This window comes from Euprymna scolopes, chromosome 43 (assembly GCF_053919585.1).
Source record: "Euprymna scolopes isolate OS-2025 chromosome 43, ASM5391958v1, whole genome shotgun sequence".
Classification (NCBI taxonomy): domain Eukaryota; kingdom Metazoa; phylum Mollusca; class Cephalopoda; order Sepiida; family Sepiolidae; genus Euprymna; species Euprymna scolopes.
The window spans coordinates 9,545,333-9,557,977 of NC_136524.1; the positions used below are offsets into that span (position 1 = coordinate 9,545,333).

The window sequence follows — 12,645 nt, forward strand, 5'->3', positions numbered from 1 at the left end:
CATGTAATCTTTGAACATATAAAATATAGATTTGTGTATGCATCTGTTCTATACGTCTTACTATTTTTTTAATAGAAAATGTGAGTGTTGATATGCCATTAATAAGGCAGTAAAATTCATGTATATGCAATCGTCGCTGGACAAAGTTAATGAAATACTTGCAAGTTAATGAAAAGACACTATGTGTTAGCAAAATGTTCATGAGCTTAAGACAATTGGACAATAGATTTTAAATGAAAAAGAAAAGGTAAAACATAAAAACAAAATTTTAACGTCCATAAACATCTCGCTCTCATACACTCACACACACACAACATGACACATTTTACGAAAAAAAAACAATTTAAATATGAGTTTTAACAAAATCTTATCTGACCACCATTTTCTTATAGTTCCTTTCATTAAAAAATTTTTTTCATGCATTTCTTGTGTTATCATTTTTATGTTTTTTACATGTATCATATTTATAATTTTTTTTATTATAAAAATTCATCCAAACCCCACACCCCTCTATTTGCATACTTGGTCTATTTTTTTTTATCAATAGAAATTACTTTTAAATTAAATTATTTTTTATCTCAAACATGTTTTTAAAACTCCTTTAATATCTTTATAATCATCTTTATTTTCAATGTGTGACGACTTTAAAACAAAGAAAATAAACATGAAATATTTCAATAATTTTTTGGTTATTGAGTTTATTAAACTTATATAAATATTTTATAAATTCTACAACTTATTTGCAATGGTTCACAGGCTTTAACTATGCATACATTGTATAACTGTAAGAATATACATCAACTATCCCTTTGCTTGACTAAAAATCTTATTTTTTTTACTTAATATTCTAAAATATTTATATGGTTTTGAATATTTCTTAAAATATTTAATACATTTGTATAATTGAAACTTTTTAACTAAAAAATTGTTTAATTATTAATTTAATGACCAATTTATACTGTAACAAATTTATCTTTAAATAAAATAGTGACAGCATTATGAGGATAATAATAATTTATTAACAAAGCTAAGCTGTGGCAAAGTATAGTTAAGGGCAACCCAAAGCTCTCTTTCCATTTGAGTTGTAGTGAAGGGTGTCACTCCATTCCCAGGAGTACTGCACTTGCCCTTGATCCTCCCTTGTAATGCTGAGTGTTTAGCAAGGGCACATCATATACCATTTTTAAGCCTTTCCTATGACTTGACTGAGGATTGAACCCTAGTCTCCCAATTAACAAACACTTTGGCATAATGGTGAGAGTGTCATTATTAATTTTAAATATTTTTAATTTTGTAGAGTTAAGCTCTTTTACATTTATTTGCAAAAACAGAAGAAAATTAATTACTGTTAAGTAAAAGTGTTCTTCAATAAATCCCTATTTACTTGCCTCCTCATAGTCACTATTTTGGTTAAAGTATAAAGTGCGCCAAACGCTGCTCAAGTGAAATATGTCAATTCCTAAAAAAAAAAAAAAAAAAAAAAAAAAAAGATAACAGGAAAAAATTATGAATAATCAGTGTACACCAAAAATTATGGAAAATTATCGAGTAGAAATTTAATAAATAAAATTAATTTACTATTTGGAGTCTGAACGACATTCACATCAAACCAAGTTTGTAATAGAAGATTATCTTCCGTTTAATACAAAGTAAGTTATCAGGCAGTCTCGTTATATAAAATCCATGGACTCCAAATAATTTTTTTTTTTTAATTAAAATTCTACTCGATAATTTTCCATAATTTTTGGTGCACACTAATATTTTCACTGATAAGTAAATATATTCATAAAAGTTCCTGTTATTTTATTTTGAACTGCAAGATTTCATTCAAGTTTTAATGAAAATAAGCACCCTTTAAACTTCTTTTAAAGATTAAATTCTTTTAACGCAAATAGGTCACAAATGAGTAGGTAAATCAATATAGTTTTGGATTCCCAACTGTATTTGCTTTAAAATAATTTATGTCAATATTAGACATGATTACCAATAAAAATATAATTAAAACAGAATCAAGTTTTTTTTTGTTTTTTTTGATTAAAAATTTTTTTCTATAAAAATGGAGGAAATTATTGAATGAGATAATATAGATTCACTTGTTAGTAGTGACTGTTTTTTAGTTTACTTTAATTTGTTCTTATAAAATCTTGTCTATTACATTTTTGTGAATTTTTAATATTAATTTTTTTTTGCTTTAATCTTTTTTTAAAAAAATTTATTCTTTAATGGACAGGAATAATCCTATAATGAAATCAGAGTTGGAGATGCGGATCCTGCCCCTCCAACACCACCACCTCCTCCACCATCTGTTGTGTAAGCATAATAAGTATCTCCCCCTCCTTCTTGTTTAATTGCAGATAGAGGCAATGTAGGATTAGTTCCACTACAGGTGGTCACTAGGTCGCGTTCAGTCTTCACCTTAACATCATGTAACGTATTTCCATTGTCATGTAGTGTATTCTTGGGTGTTGGAGCTTTACATAACGGCCGGTGTGCTTGTAGAATAAACTCAAGTTGATCTTTCTGTTGGCGAAGCGTTTGGATTTCATCTTGCAATGTTGCACGTTCTTCTTCAAGCTTTTCTGTCTCCTGCAATGAAGGGACAAAAGAAACACATTGTAATTAGGACACATTCACTAAAATTTTCAACTTTTACTTCGTTTTTGTGAAAGACAACGTAAAGATAAATAGTGAGTGTGAACACTGGCGAAGCACAGTTTTTCTTTTTTTTTTATTTAATGTTTTTAGTGAAGAATTTACATTAGTTTCAACTTTGGTACTTATCCAAATTGGCACTTATGATGGCAATTAAAAGTAAAAAAAAATTCAGCAAAGTCTGTATGACGTATGTACTCGTTATTGAAAGATTATGTCATATTCCTAAAATCATATAAATTGATCAAATAGTTTTTATTTAAAATTAAGAAAATCAAAATTTACGATTTTTGGCAATTACTAAACTGCATTGAAGGCTGATTTTTCATCTTAACACTTAGATTTAAGTTGTCCCCCCCTCATCAGATGTAATCATGGCAGACGAAAAAAAGTACAATTCACTTAGTCATAAGATTTTATTTCCTTGAAATAAAAATAAAAAAACAAAAACTACTTGATCAAATTTTGTGATTTTTTTTAAACATTTCATCTTCATTCTGTGACTGGTATGTAGATCAAACAGACTTTTTCTGCATTTTCTTTACTTTTAATTGCCACCATTTAAGTGCCAATCTGAATAAGAACATAAAATTCTTATTTAATAAAATTCCAGGTTGAGTTTTCTGCAGACATTTTTATATGCACCAAATTATAAATATTTTAATGACTGTTTTTTCTTCTATTTAAATATTATATTGCCAATTGATGGTCATAATTTATTTCTGATCTTACAGAACTCTGTATAATGTTGCAAATAAAATCATGCCATTTATTCCACACTTACTTGTATTAAACGATTTGTGTGGTCCACTCGTCGCTGACGGCATTTTGCTGCAGCAATTTTATTGCGTTCACGTCTAATTCTACGACGCTCTTCCTCTTCAGGACAAAGGCGATTACGCATCAATGATTGCATCATATCATCCTAAAAAATATTTTACATTAAAAAAAAACAATATATGGTTGAAAGAAAAAAACAATATATGGTTAAAAGAAAAAAACAATATATGGTTGAAAGAAAAAAACAATATATGGTTGAAAGAAAAAAACAATATATGGTTGAAAGAAAAAAACAATATATGGTTGAAAGAAAAAAACAATATATGGTTGAAAGAAAAAAACAATATATGGTTGAAAGAAAAAAACTATATATGGTTGAAAGAAAGAAACTATATATGGTTGAAAGAAAGAAACTATATATGGTTGAAAGAAAGAAACTATATATGGTTGAAAGAAAAAAACTATATGGTTGAAAGAAAAAAACTATATATGGTTGAAAGAAAAAAACTATATATGGTTGAAAGAAAAAAACTATATATGGTTGAAAGAAAAAAACTATATATGGTTGAAAGAAAAAAACTATATATGGTTGAAAGAAAAAAACTATATATGGTTGAAAGAAAAAAACTATATATGGTTGAAAGAAAAAAACTATATATGGTTGAAAGAAAAAAACTATATATGGTTGAAAGAAAAAAACTATATATGGTTGAAAGAAAAAAACTATATATAGTGGAAAGAAAAAAACTATATATGGTTGAAAGAAAAAAAACTATATATGGTGGAAAGAAAAAACTATATATGGTGGAAAGAAAAAACTGTATATGGTTGAAAGAAAAAACTGTATATGGTGGAAAGAAAAAACTATATATGGTGGAAAGAAAAAACTATATATGGTTGAAAGAAAAAACTATATATGGTTGAAAGAAAAAAACTATTTGGTTGAAAGAAAAAAATATGGTTGAAGAAGAAAAATATGGTTGAAGAAGAAAAATATATGGTTGAAGAAGAAAAATATATGGTTGAAGAAGAAAAATATGGTTGAAGAAGAAAAATATATGGTTGAAGAAGAAAAATATGGTTGAAGAAAAAAAAATATGGTTGAAGAAAAAAATATATGGTTGAAGAAAAAAATATATGGTTGAAGAAGAAAAATATATGGTTGAAGAAAAAAATATATGGTTGAAGAAAAAATATTTAGTTGAAGAAAAAATATATGGTTGAAGAAAAAAAAGTTATACTTTAATTTTTCATTAAATTTTGAAAAAGTGAAAAAATCGTTTTAATTACCTTTTCTTCTTTTATTTTTGATCCAATTTTTCCGACTAATGCCCTCGGTTCTGCCGATGAATCTTCATCACATGAATCATCGTACTGTGAATAGCTTCCCACAGACGGATCCACTGAATGGTTTCCTGCATAATGACTTTGATCTGCGACAGAAGCAGATGAGGATGATGGAACTGACTGAAGTTCTATAAAAGCCTGCTGAAGATTTCCAAGGTTTGGTGTTAACGTGGCTGGCGTAGAAGTTGATGCATATGCTGTCCCTCCACTTGGTGTCGAAGAAGGGATTGAATAATGCTGTGAAGATAAATAGAAGAAATAATACACTATTTGAAATATTCAGACTACTATTATCTTTGTTATTTTCATATCTCCTTCAGACATTAGCCAAAAAAGAGGAGAACAGTGTTTCAAACAATAAAAATTATCAACCCTCACCCAAAAAATTTCAAGGAAACATGTAAAAATTGTATGCCTCACTCAGAGCTATAGCTGATATTTTTGTTGCTGCAGCATATTTTATAAAACTAATTCAGATTCCCATTTTAATTTGTGTTTCGGTTACTCATAGAAAGGGGAGAGATGTGTGAAAAACTTAAATGAGAAAACAATAGCCTAAGCTTTCACAAAATATATACAAGAAGAGCACCAAGGAAATCTATCAAGATTATGTTTGTCTAGTAAATATTTAACTGGTTTATATTGGGCAGAAAACTTGAGAATAGAATAATATTGTCACATAATTACCCTGTAACTTCTAATATTCCAATCTAATGTCAACAATTACTTTAAACCGTTTTTATAAGTAATCAATTTTTTTTTATCCTAATCATTTCAATTCTTTCTTCAACAAACAATCTTTACCCCTCTTTAACACTAATCTTTTAGTGGCTTGTAAGCATAACAATTTCAAAGAAAACCTTTTAAGTAATGAACATTCCTTTTTTATCAGTCAATCAAGTTTTAAAAAAATCAAATTCTATTTTGTGTGCCTAATATTTTAAACAAATAAAAAATTATGATAAAAATTTTGTGATAAAAAATTCAAAATCAATATCAATGACAACTGAGTTTATAAAATCTGAAAGCTCAATATTTTATAAACAAAAAACATTCATGTATAAAGAAAATATAACATTTTAAAATATCCCCTTCATCCTTTTTTCCCCTAATAAAAAAATAACAGTATATAGACATTAAATATTTTTTTAACAATATTTACTCAGAAACAAGAAACAGTTTTTCAATCATATAAAAATGCTTAAAGAGTTTAACAAAATGAGGAGAGAAAAAAAACTGAAGAAATATCAAATCTCTCAAAAATTGTATAATTAATGAAATAATGTTTAATCCTGAAAGAAAGACCTGGAACAAATACTGCTTATCCTAAGTATATTTTGAAGTAATGCATTTTAAATAATTTAATGAAAAGGAAATCAGAGAAAAACATTTGCATAAAACGAACAAAATGTAAAAACATTGGGGGGGGGGGAACAAAAAAAAAAACATTAGAAACAATGAAAGATCAAATCATTTTTGAATATGTTTTTATTCCAGTTGCCTAAACAGATTTAAATTTTAACATTAAGACAAAATTCAAGTAGTCATCGTTATAAAATAACAATTCTATTAGATGGAATTCTATTCTAGAAAATAATTAAAACATATCTGCAAGTGAGCACACAAACTAATTTAAAGGGGGAAAATGGCATAATTGAATAAAAAGGAAAAAATGGCACAAGGAAAAATATCAATGAAAATCTCACAGAATGTTTATTATACTCTTTGATACAATATATAAAGGGGAAAAATAAGTTTATCAAAATAAACAAAAAATTATATCTACATTTTTCCCTTCATGGACAAAAAAAAAAATAACCCTGAACCCAGAGTAATAATACCAAATAAGCAAAGATTAGTTTTTAATTTGATTTTTTAAAAATCAATTATGCCTATTTTTTTGCAAAATAGCAATCAATTAAATTTCGATTTTCAACTTTAAAAAAATAAATTAAGGAATTAAACTTAAAGACAACAATTAGTTCAATTGTTTGATTTTTATAAATCCATATTCATTTGCATTGAATTAATGACACTAACCTGAATCATCAAATTATTTTCCACTTTTTTTTTTTTGTTTTGGTAATATTGTAATATTCCTCCCCTCCCCCAACAGTTAGTGACAAGCAGACATTTTTTCTCATGTATCTTAAAGCAACAAATAAGTTTTTTTTTCAGCATGTTAAAATTATGCAGGTCAGTAAATCCCTAAATTCCTCTGCATTTGGTATATCATTCGTTTTTTCTTATTTACAAATATTTATTTAAAAACAATTTTTATACCCACCACAAAACACAATGGACTCAAATTAATGGCAGCCATTTTTTAAAGAACGTCTACTTTGAATACTTAAAAAAAATAAAAATCAGTTTTTTTTTTATGTCAATTCTGAATATTTGCCAATTTTACAATATTTTTTGGTTTATTTTTACTTTTCAAAATAAAACCAATGTTAAAGTAGAGTAACTGTTCTGATACTATATTCTATCTTTTGCTTGCAGATAATGAAGAAATCCTTCTAGACTGTGGCAATTTAAACAATTTCTTCCCAATCCATAATCCTTGTTTTTGGTGAGATAGATTTTGCAAACACTAAAAAACTTTGTTCAACTTTGCCTTTGATTTAAATATTGCCCGCTTTTACAATATTTTTTCTTTTTGGATTATTTTTATTTTACCTTTTCTAAATAAAATTAACATTAAAGTGTAGTATATGTTCTATATTATATACTTTATCTTTTTTGTCCTTGGTTAGTGAAGAAAAAATGCTTATAGACTGACGTCATTGTTTTTATTTTTGTCCCAACAAAAGATAAAGTATAGTATTAAAATAGATAGTATACTTTGATGTTAATTGTTTTTTGAAAAAAAAAAAAAAAAAAAAATCAAGCAATACAAACCGATTCTTCTCTTTCAAACATCTTCCATTTAATTGATCAATGAGACAAATTTTTGCTTGTGATTGGTGGAGGACATAAAAATGTTGCTGTTTAAAAATCTTTACTGTTTAAAATTCTAGGTGTGGGAACCTAGCCCAATGTCTTTGCTTTGTACCATTTTTCTCCCTATTTATTCACTTAAATATAAATATATATGTATATATATACTAGCAATTCAGCCTGGCTTTGCTTGAGCCCTATTTACTGTTCATAACTTGCCCTACGTGTGAAGAGGTCGCAGAGGTAAATTTTTTAAAAGTTTGACCCCAATTTTGACCCCTTAACATTTATTATCACATATACAAATTTTTTACAAAGTTTTACCCATGTCCAAATTACCTACAATTTCAAGTGTTTAGACCCAAACTTAGTGGAGAAATTTGGTAGAATCTGCAAAGATCAACTCTTCCAACTTTGATCTTTTAGCAGCCAAATTTTAGCCCCAAAACTGATTAAAACACTTGCCGCATGTTTGAATACCTGTTATGTATAAATTTCAAATGTTTAGACTGAGTAGTTTGCTAGACACCGCAAAGATAAAATCATTCGAACTTTGCCCCTTGGCAACTCAAACTTTTTACCCAAACTGATTAAAAAGCTTGCCCTATGTCTGAATACCCTTTATGTAAAATTTCAAATGTTTAGACCAGAAAGTGACCGAGTAATTTGGTAGAGACTGCGGGGTTCAATTTTTTTTTTAACTTTGACCCAAACATTTATATTTTTGAGCTCAAATCAAATGAAAAAGTTTGATCCATGTCCAAGTAATTTACATTTAAAATTCCAAGTGTTTTGAGCCAAAATTGGTGGAGGAATTTTTCAAAGGTCAAATCAGTGAACTTGATACCTTGACAGCCAAATTTCTGTTTGAAAACTGATTAAAATTTTTTCCCCAAATCTCAATAATACTCCTTATGTCAAATCTGAACTGAAAATTGAGTTATTTGGTAGGGAAATCCACACACACACACACTTTCACTTATATATATATACTTTTTAATAATTTATGTAATGTAAAAAAGAAAAAGAAAAGGGTTTTCTCAATAAAAAGAACAACTATTATAACTGGACATGAAACAGGTTTGCAAGTCATTGGGACTTGCCTTCTGTTTGTCTTCCTCTAATTCTGAAGTGTACTACCTGTCAGCATTTCCCGGTAGGATGCCTCAGGCAATCAGCAATAAACTAAACTCTTCTCAAAAAGGACTGGCAGCAACAGTCACTGTTGGACTGACTGTAAAACATTTGAACGGACCTCCTCCACTTAAGAATTAAGCTCTAAATCCCCTGTTATAAAAGGTCATATTTCTTCTCTTTAAATTTCAGCAGTACTAATTTGGGCTTTAAAGATTAAAAAACAAAAATCAATACATATAGATTTTGGAAAATATATATGAATGACAAATTTAAAATGATTAGATTGGATTCTTCTGAAAATAAAAAAAAATATTTTATTTTTTTATTGCATAACTTATTTTCTATAGAAAACAAATGTTACTTTCATAAATATCTACAAACATGTAGTACATTTTTTTGGAATCAACTCATAATAACAATCATCTTGAAAAAGGTTTAATAGCATTTAAAAAGATTTTAAAAATTATTTTCATAGCATGGCAATGTTAGTAAAAGCATATTTACATTTTCTTGAAGCAATGAAAGTTAACTATTCAGCATTTTAATAAAAAAATGTTCACTTAATGCATTTGTGTACCAAATCATGAAAATGTAAATCATAATCTCTATCTATATAATAAAGTCAACTATGTTCTATATGTTTAAATATTTGTATGTACAAGATTCACATCTAAACTTATTAACCGATCATTATGGATTTTGGAATACAGCTACTGAATGTAAGGGATAAATATGTGGGCTATATTTAGTTTTAGTTTCATGCAAAGAAGATAAAAAGGGTAGTTAGAATATCATTAAAATTCAGATACTTTGATTTTTGATAAATTGTAACAAATAGGTATTAGACATCAATTAATAAATCTTAACTGGATTTCGTTTTTTTTTTTTTTTTTTTTTTTTTTTTTTTGCAATACTTGAAAGGGTTTTTTTAAATCATACTGTGGGTACCTTCGCCCTCTTGAAAATTCAAAGATTTCAAATTTAGACACTGAACCCCTTGATACATTTTTCTAGAATCAAAATTATGTAATGGATTTTGATCAAAATTACAATAAGAGATTATAGATGATTTAGTATCATAGATTTTAATCAAATATTTTTTTAGCTTAAAATGATGAATTTCCTTGCATTTGAAAAATAGTATTATGGAAATTCATTTTTATTTTTTAAATAATTTTGAAATATTAAAAATTAATGCCTATAGTTTACTATTTTTTATGTTTTTTTTTTCTAATATGAAAAAATTTATCATTTTAGGAAAGAAAAATCATATATATGACTAATTTCTTCTGTAGAAAGCAACCATTTATTATCACTGGACGAGGACTTATGATTTTAACCAACCATTTGTCTAAAACATTAGCATGTCCAGTGTCGCGGCCATGTAAACTTGTTTATAGTAATAAAAATATCTGCACCCACCTGACTGGGGTGCATTTAAGTCATTTTAGTTTTTAAGTGTTATTTGAATCAACACATATTTACATACACATTGATTCATAAATAAGCATGAAGGTTTTGTTGAATGTTATTTTTTTATAAATGACATGTTTTTTTTCTAATTTAGTAACACAAGAACACTTTTTTTCCACTTGTGTCTAAAAAAATAAAAATAAAAAAATGATATCATTCCAGAAATTCCAAGGATAGAAAGATGGGAGTCCAAACAAGAGGGAAACAAACAGTGAAGAGTCAAAAGCAAAAAAACAAAAAACATATCTGAATTGAATAAAACCAGCAGTACGTGTGGAAACCCTATAATGCTTTCTACATTAATCTATATAATTTACTTTTAATAAATAAATATTTCTTTGGAAACAATGTCAAAGTCATTGATATTAAAGAAATTACTCTTCTTGCATAAAAGTAAGTCATTTTCAGCTAAATATTCTTTAAATAAAGCAAATATGTCTTTTATTCATTTATTTAAAATTGTAACAATTTAATTCTTTTTGAAAACAATGTTCTCTCTCATCTTATCGTAAAAATATCTGTCAGGTTAAAACGAATGTTACTTTTTTAACTTATACTGTTTGAGTTGACGGGGAAGACAATTTGATTTAAGAACAATTTATTTTAATATGGGTAAAGTCGAAAATGTTGACCTTAGTGACATTAGATTAATAACTAATCTCTACTGATTGGACGATCTCATATTTTAATATGTTTATGAAAGGTAAGAATGTAATTGAACATAAAATGCCTTAGTATATTATTATAAAAAATAAAACTCATCCGAACTAGGCTAAAACAGAGATCTCCAAACTATGGCCAGCCATAAACTCTTCTGGAAAACGTGAAAATATTCAGAAACATTTTTAATGGAAATGCATGAAAATAGAGTGGTGGTTTTTCCTTTCATTCAGAAAATGATTTAAAAAAAAAAATGAAGTTTTTGAGAACCAGTTTGATTAAAGAAGCAAAGCTAATGAGAAAGACAGTTCAAAAAACATGTTTAGGTAATTGGAGGGTTGCTGTATAGCTCAAAAGAAAAAAAAATAGCAATATTTATTATTATCTCCACGGAATTTTAAGGATATTTTAAGGATATGGTATATTTGAATTTTTAAAGGAATTTTGCCTCCTTAGCTCCCTAATCCTTTCCATCACTACTCAGAGCTATAGAGCAGAACTTCACTTTGAGATTCAGGATTATTTCAATTATATTTTCCACAAAAATTTGATTTTATTTGAATTTCAACAAAAATAGAGCATATTTGAAGGTTTAAGAGAGGTTCTCCAACTTCCTTAGAGAGACACCTAGAGATTTAGGATCATTTGTTTTCTGTAGAGAATTTATGTAAATTCTGATCTTTTTATATGGTTTTTTTTTTTTGTTTTTGTTTTTTAATGTAAATTCCCTGATCTTTCATTCTATATGGAAAAAAAGCAGATACTGAGTTTTATATACATGGAATAATCAGACAAAATATCCATGTTTTATCTATTTAAATCCTTTGTATGCAAACAGCTGTGATAAAAAGAGAAATTCTTATAATTTTTGATAGCATGAATAGAAGAGGGAAAGTGATTATGAGCCAGCCATATGCAATAATTTAGTCAAACTAGAGTATTGAATTATGCTAAAAAATATAATACTTACCTCATAAGGACGTGGCCGGTGATTGAATCGGCAAGAGTCTTGGTAAGGATCCAACATACTTTGCTCAGCGTAGAACATTGAATTATCGTAAAGGACTGAGAGAGATAGGTAAACACTGTTAGACCACTTGGTGTATGTAGGCTTAAATAATGTACACACTATAAAGTGTTTACATGTATGCGTGTATCAAAATACATTGTTTATAAATTGGGTAAAGTATGAAATAATACAAGTCTCCTCATTCATCCATCTCTTTCAATACTAAATCACTAAGGAACATATAATATACTTCTGGAATATCAAGAGACAACCAACCTCAATTTTTTATCATAAAATCGGGTTATAAACAGTATCTGCAGTTTCAGCTAGATTGAAATAGGGGAAACCAATTTTTTTTTTTAAATGAATTTCCTTTAGAAATAATTTGGATGTTGTGACCCCAGAAAAATTAGGTTTCCCTACTCCAGTTTAGCTGAAATTGCAGATTTATCTTGTGTCTGCTAAAGTCTATGGGATGAGAAAAAAACTGAGGATGGTTGGATGATATGGGATGAAATATCCCTTTTCTACAAAGATCAAGAGTTTCTTTTTTATAAAAGTATCATTTAGCAACATGTCTAAACTTTCAATTTGGTCTCTTCTACAAGTAAAATATTTTAAAGTAGGTTTCATATTTTTTACAACTT

General features: G+C 27.4%; 1 protein-coding gene across 4 annotated transcripts in view; it reads right to left on the reverse strand.

Moving 5' to 3' along the window:
• The window catches only part of LOC145268174 (uncharacterized), a 96,354-nt gene that overhangs the window by 15,910 nt on the left and 67,799 nt on the right, over positions 1–12,645 (reverse strand). For 2 of the 4 annotated variants that reach the window (XM_080123387.1, XM_080123388.1), the window contains 4 exons: positions 11,960–12,054; positions 4,723–5,016; positions 3,437–3,577; positions 1,922–2,586 (listed from right to left, as the gene is read on the reverse strand). In XM_080123387.1, the coding sequence (XP_079979513.1) occupies positions 2,239–2,586; positions 3,437–3,577; positions 4,723–5,016; positions 11,960–12,037 (861 nt within the window). In that variant the 5' untranslated portion in view covers positions 12,038–12,054 and the 3' untranslated portion in view covers positions 1,922–2,238. Of the gene's footprint in view, positions 1–1,921; positions 2,587–3,436; positions 3,578–4,722; positions 5,017–11,959; positions 12,055–12,645 lie in introns of those variants that run through there. The other 2 variants (XM_080123390.1, XM_080123386.1) reach the window with 2 other exon arrangements.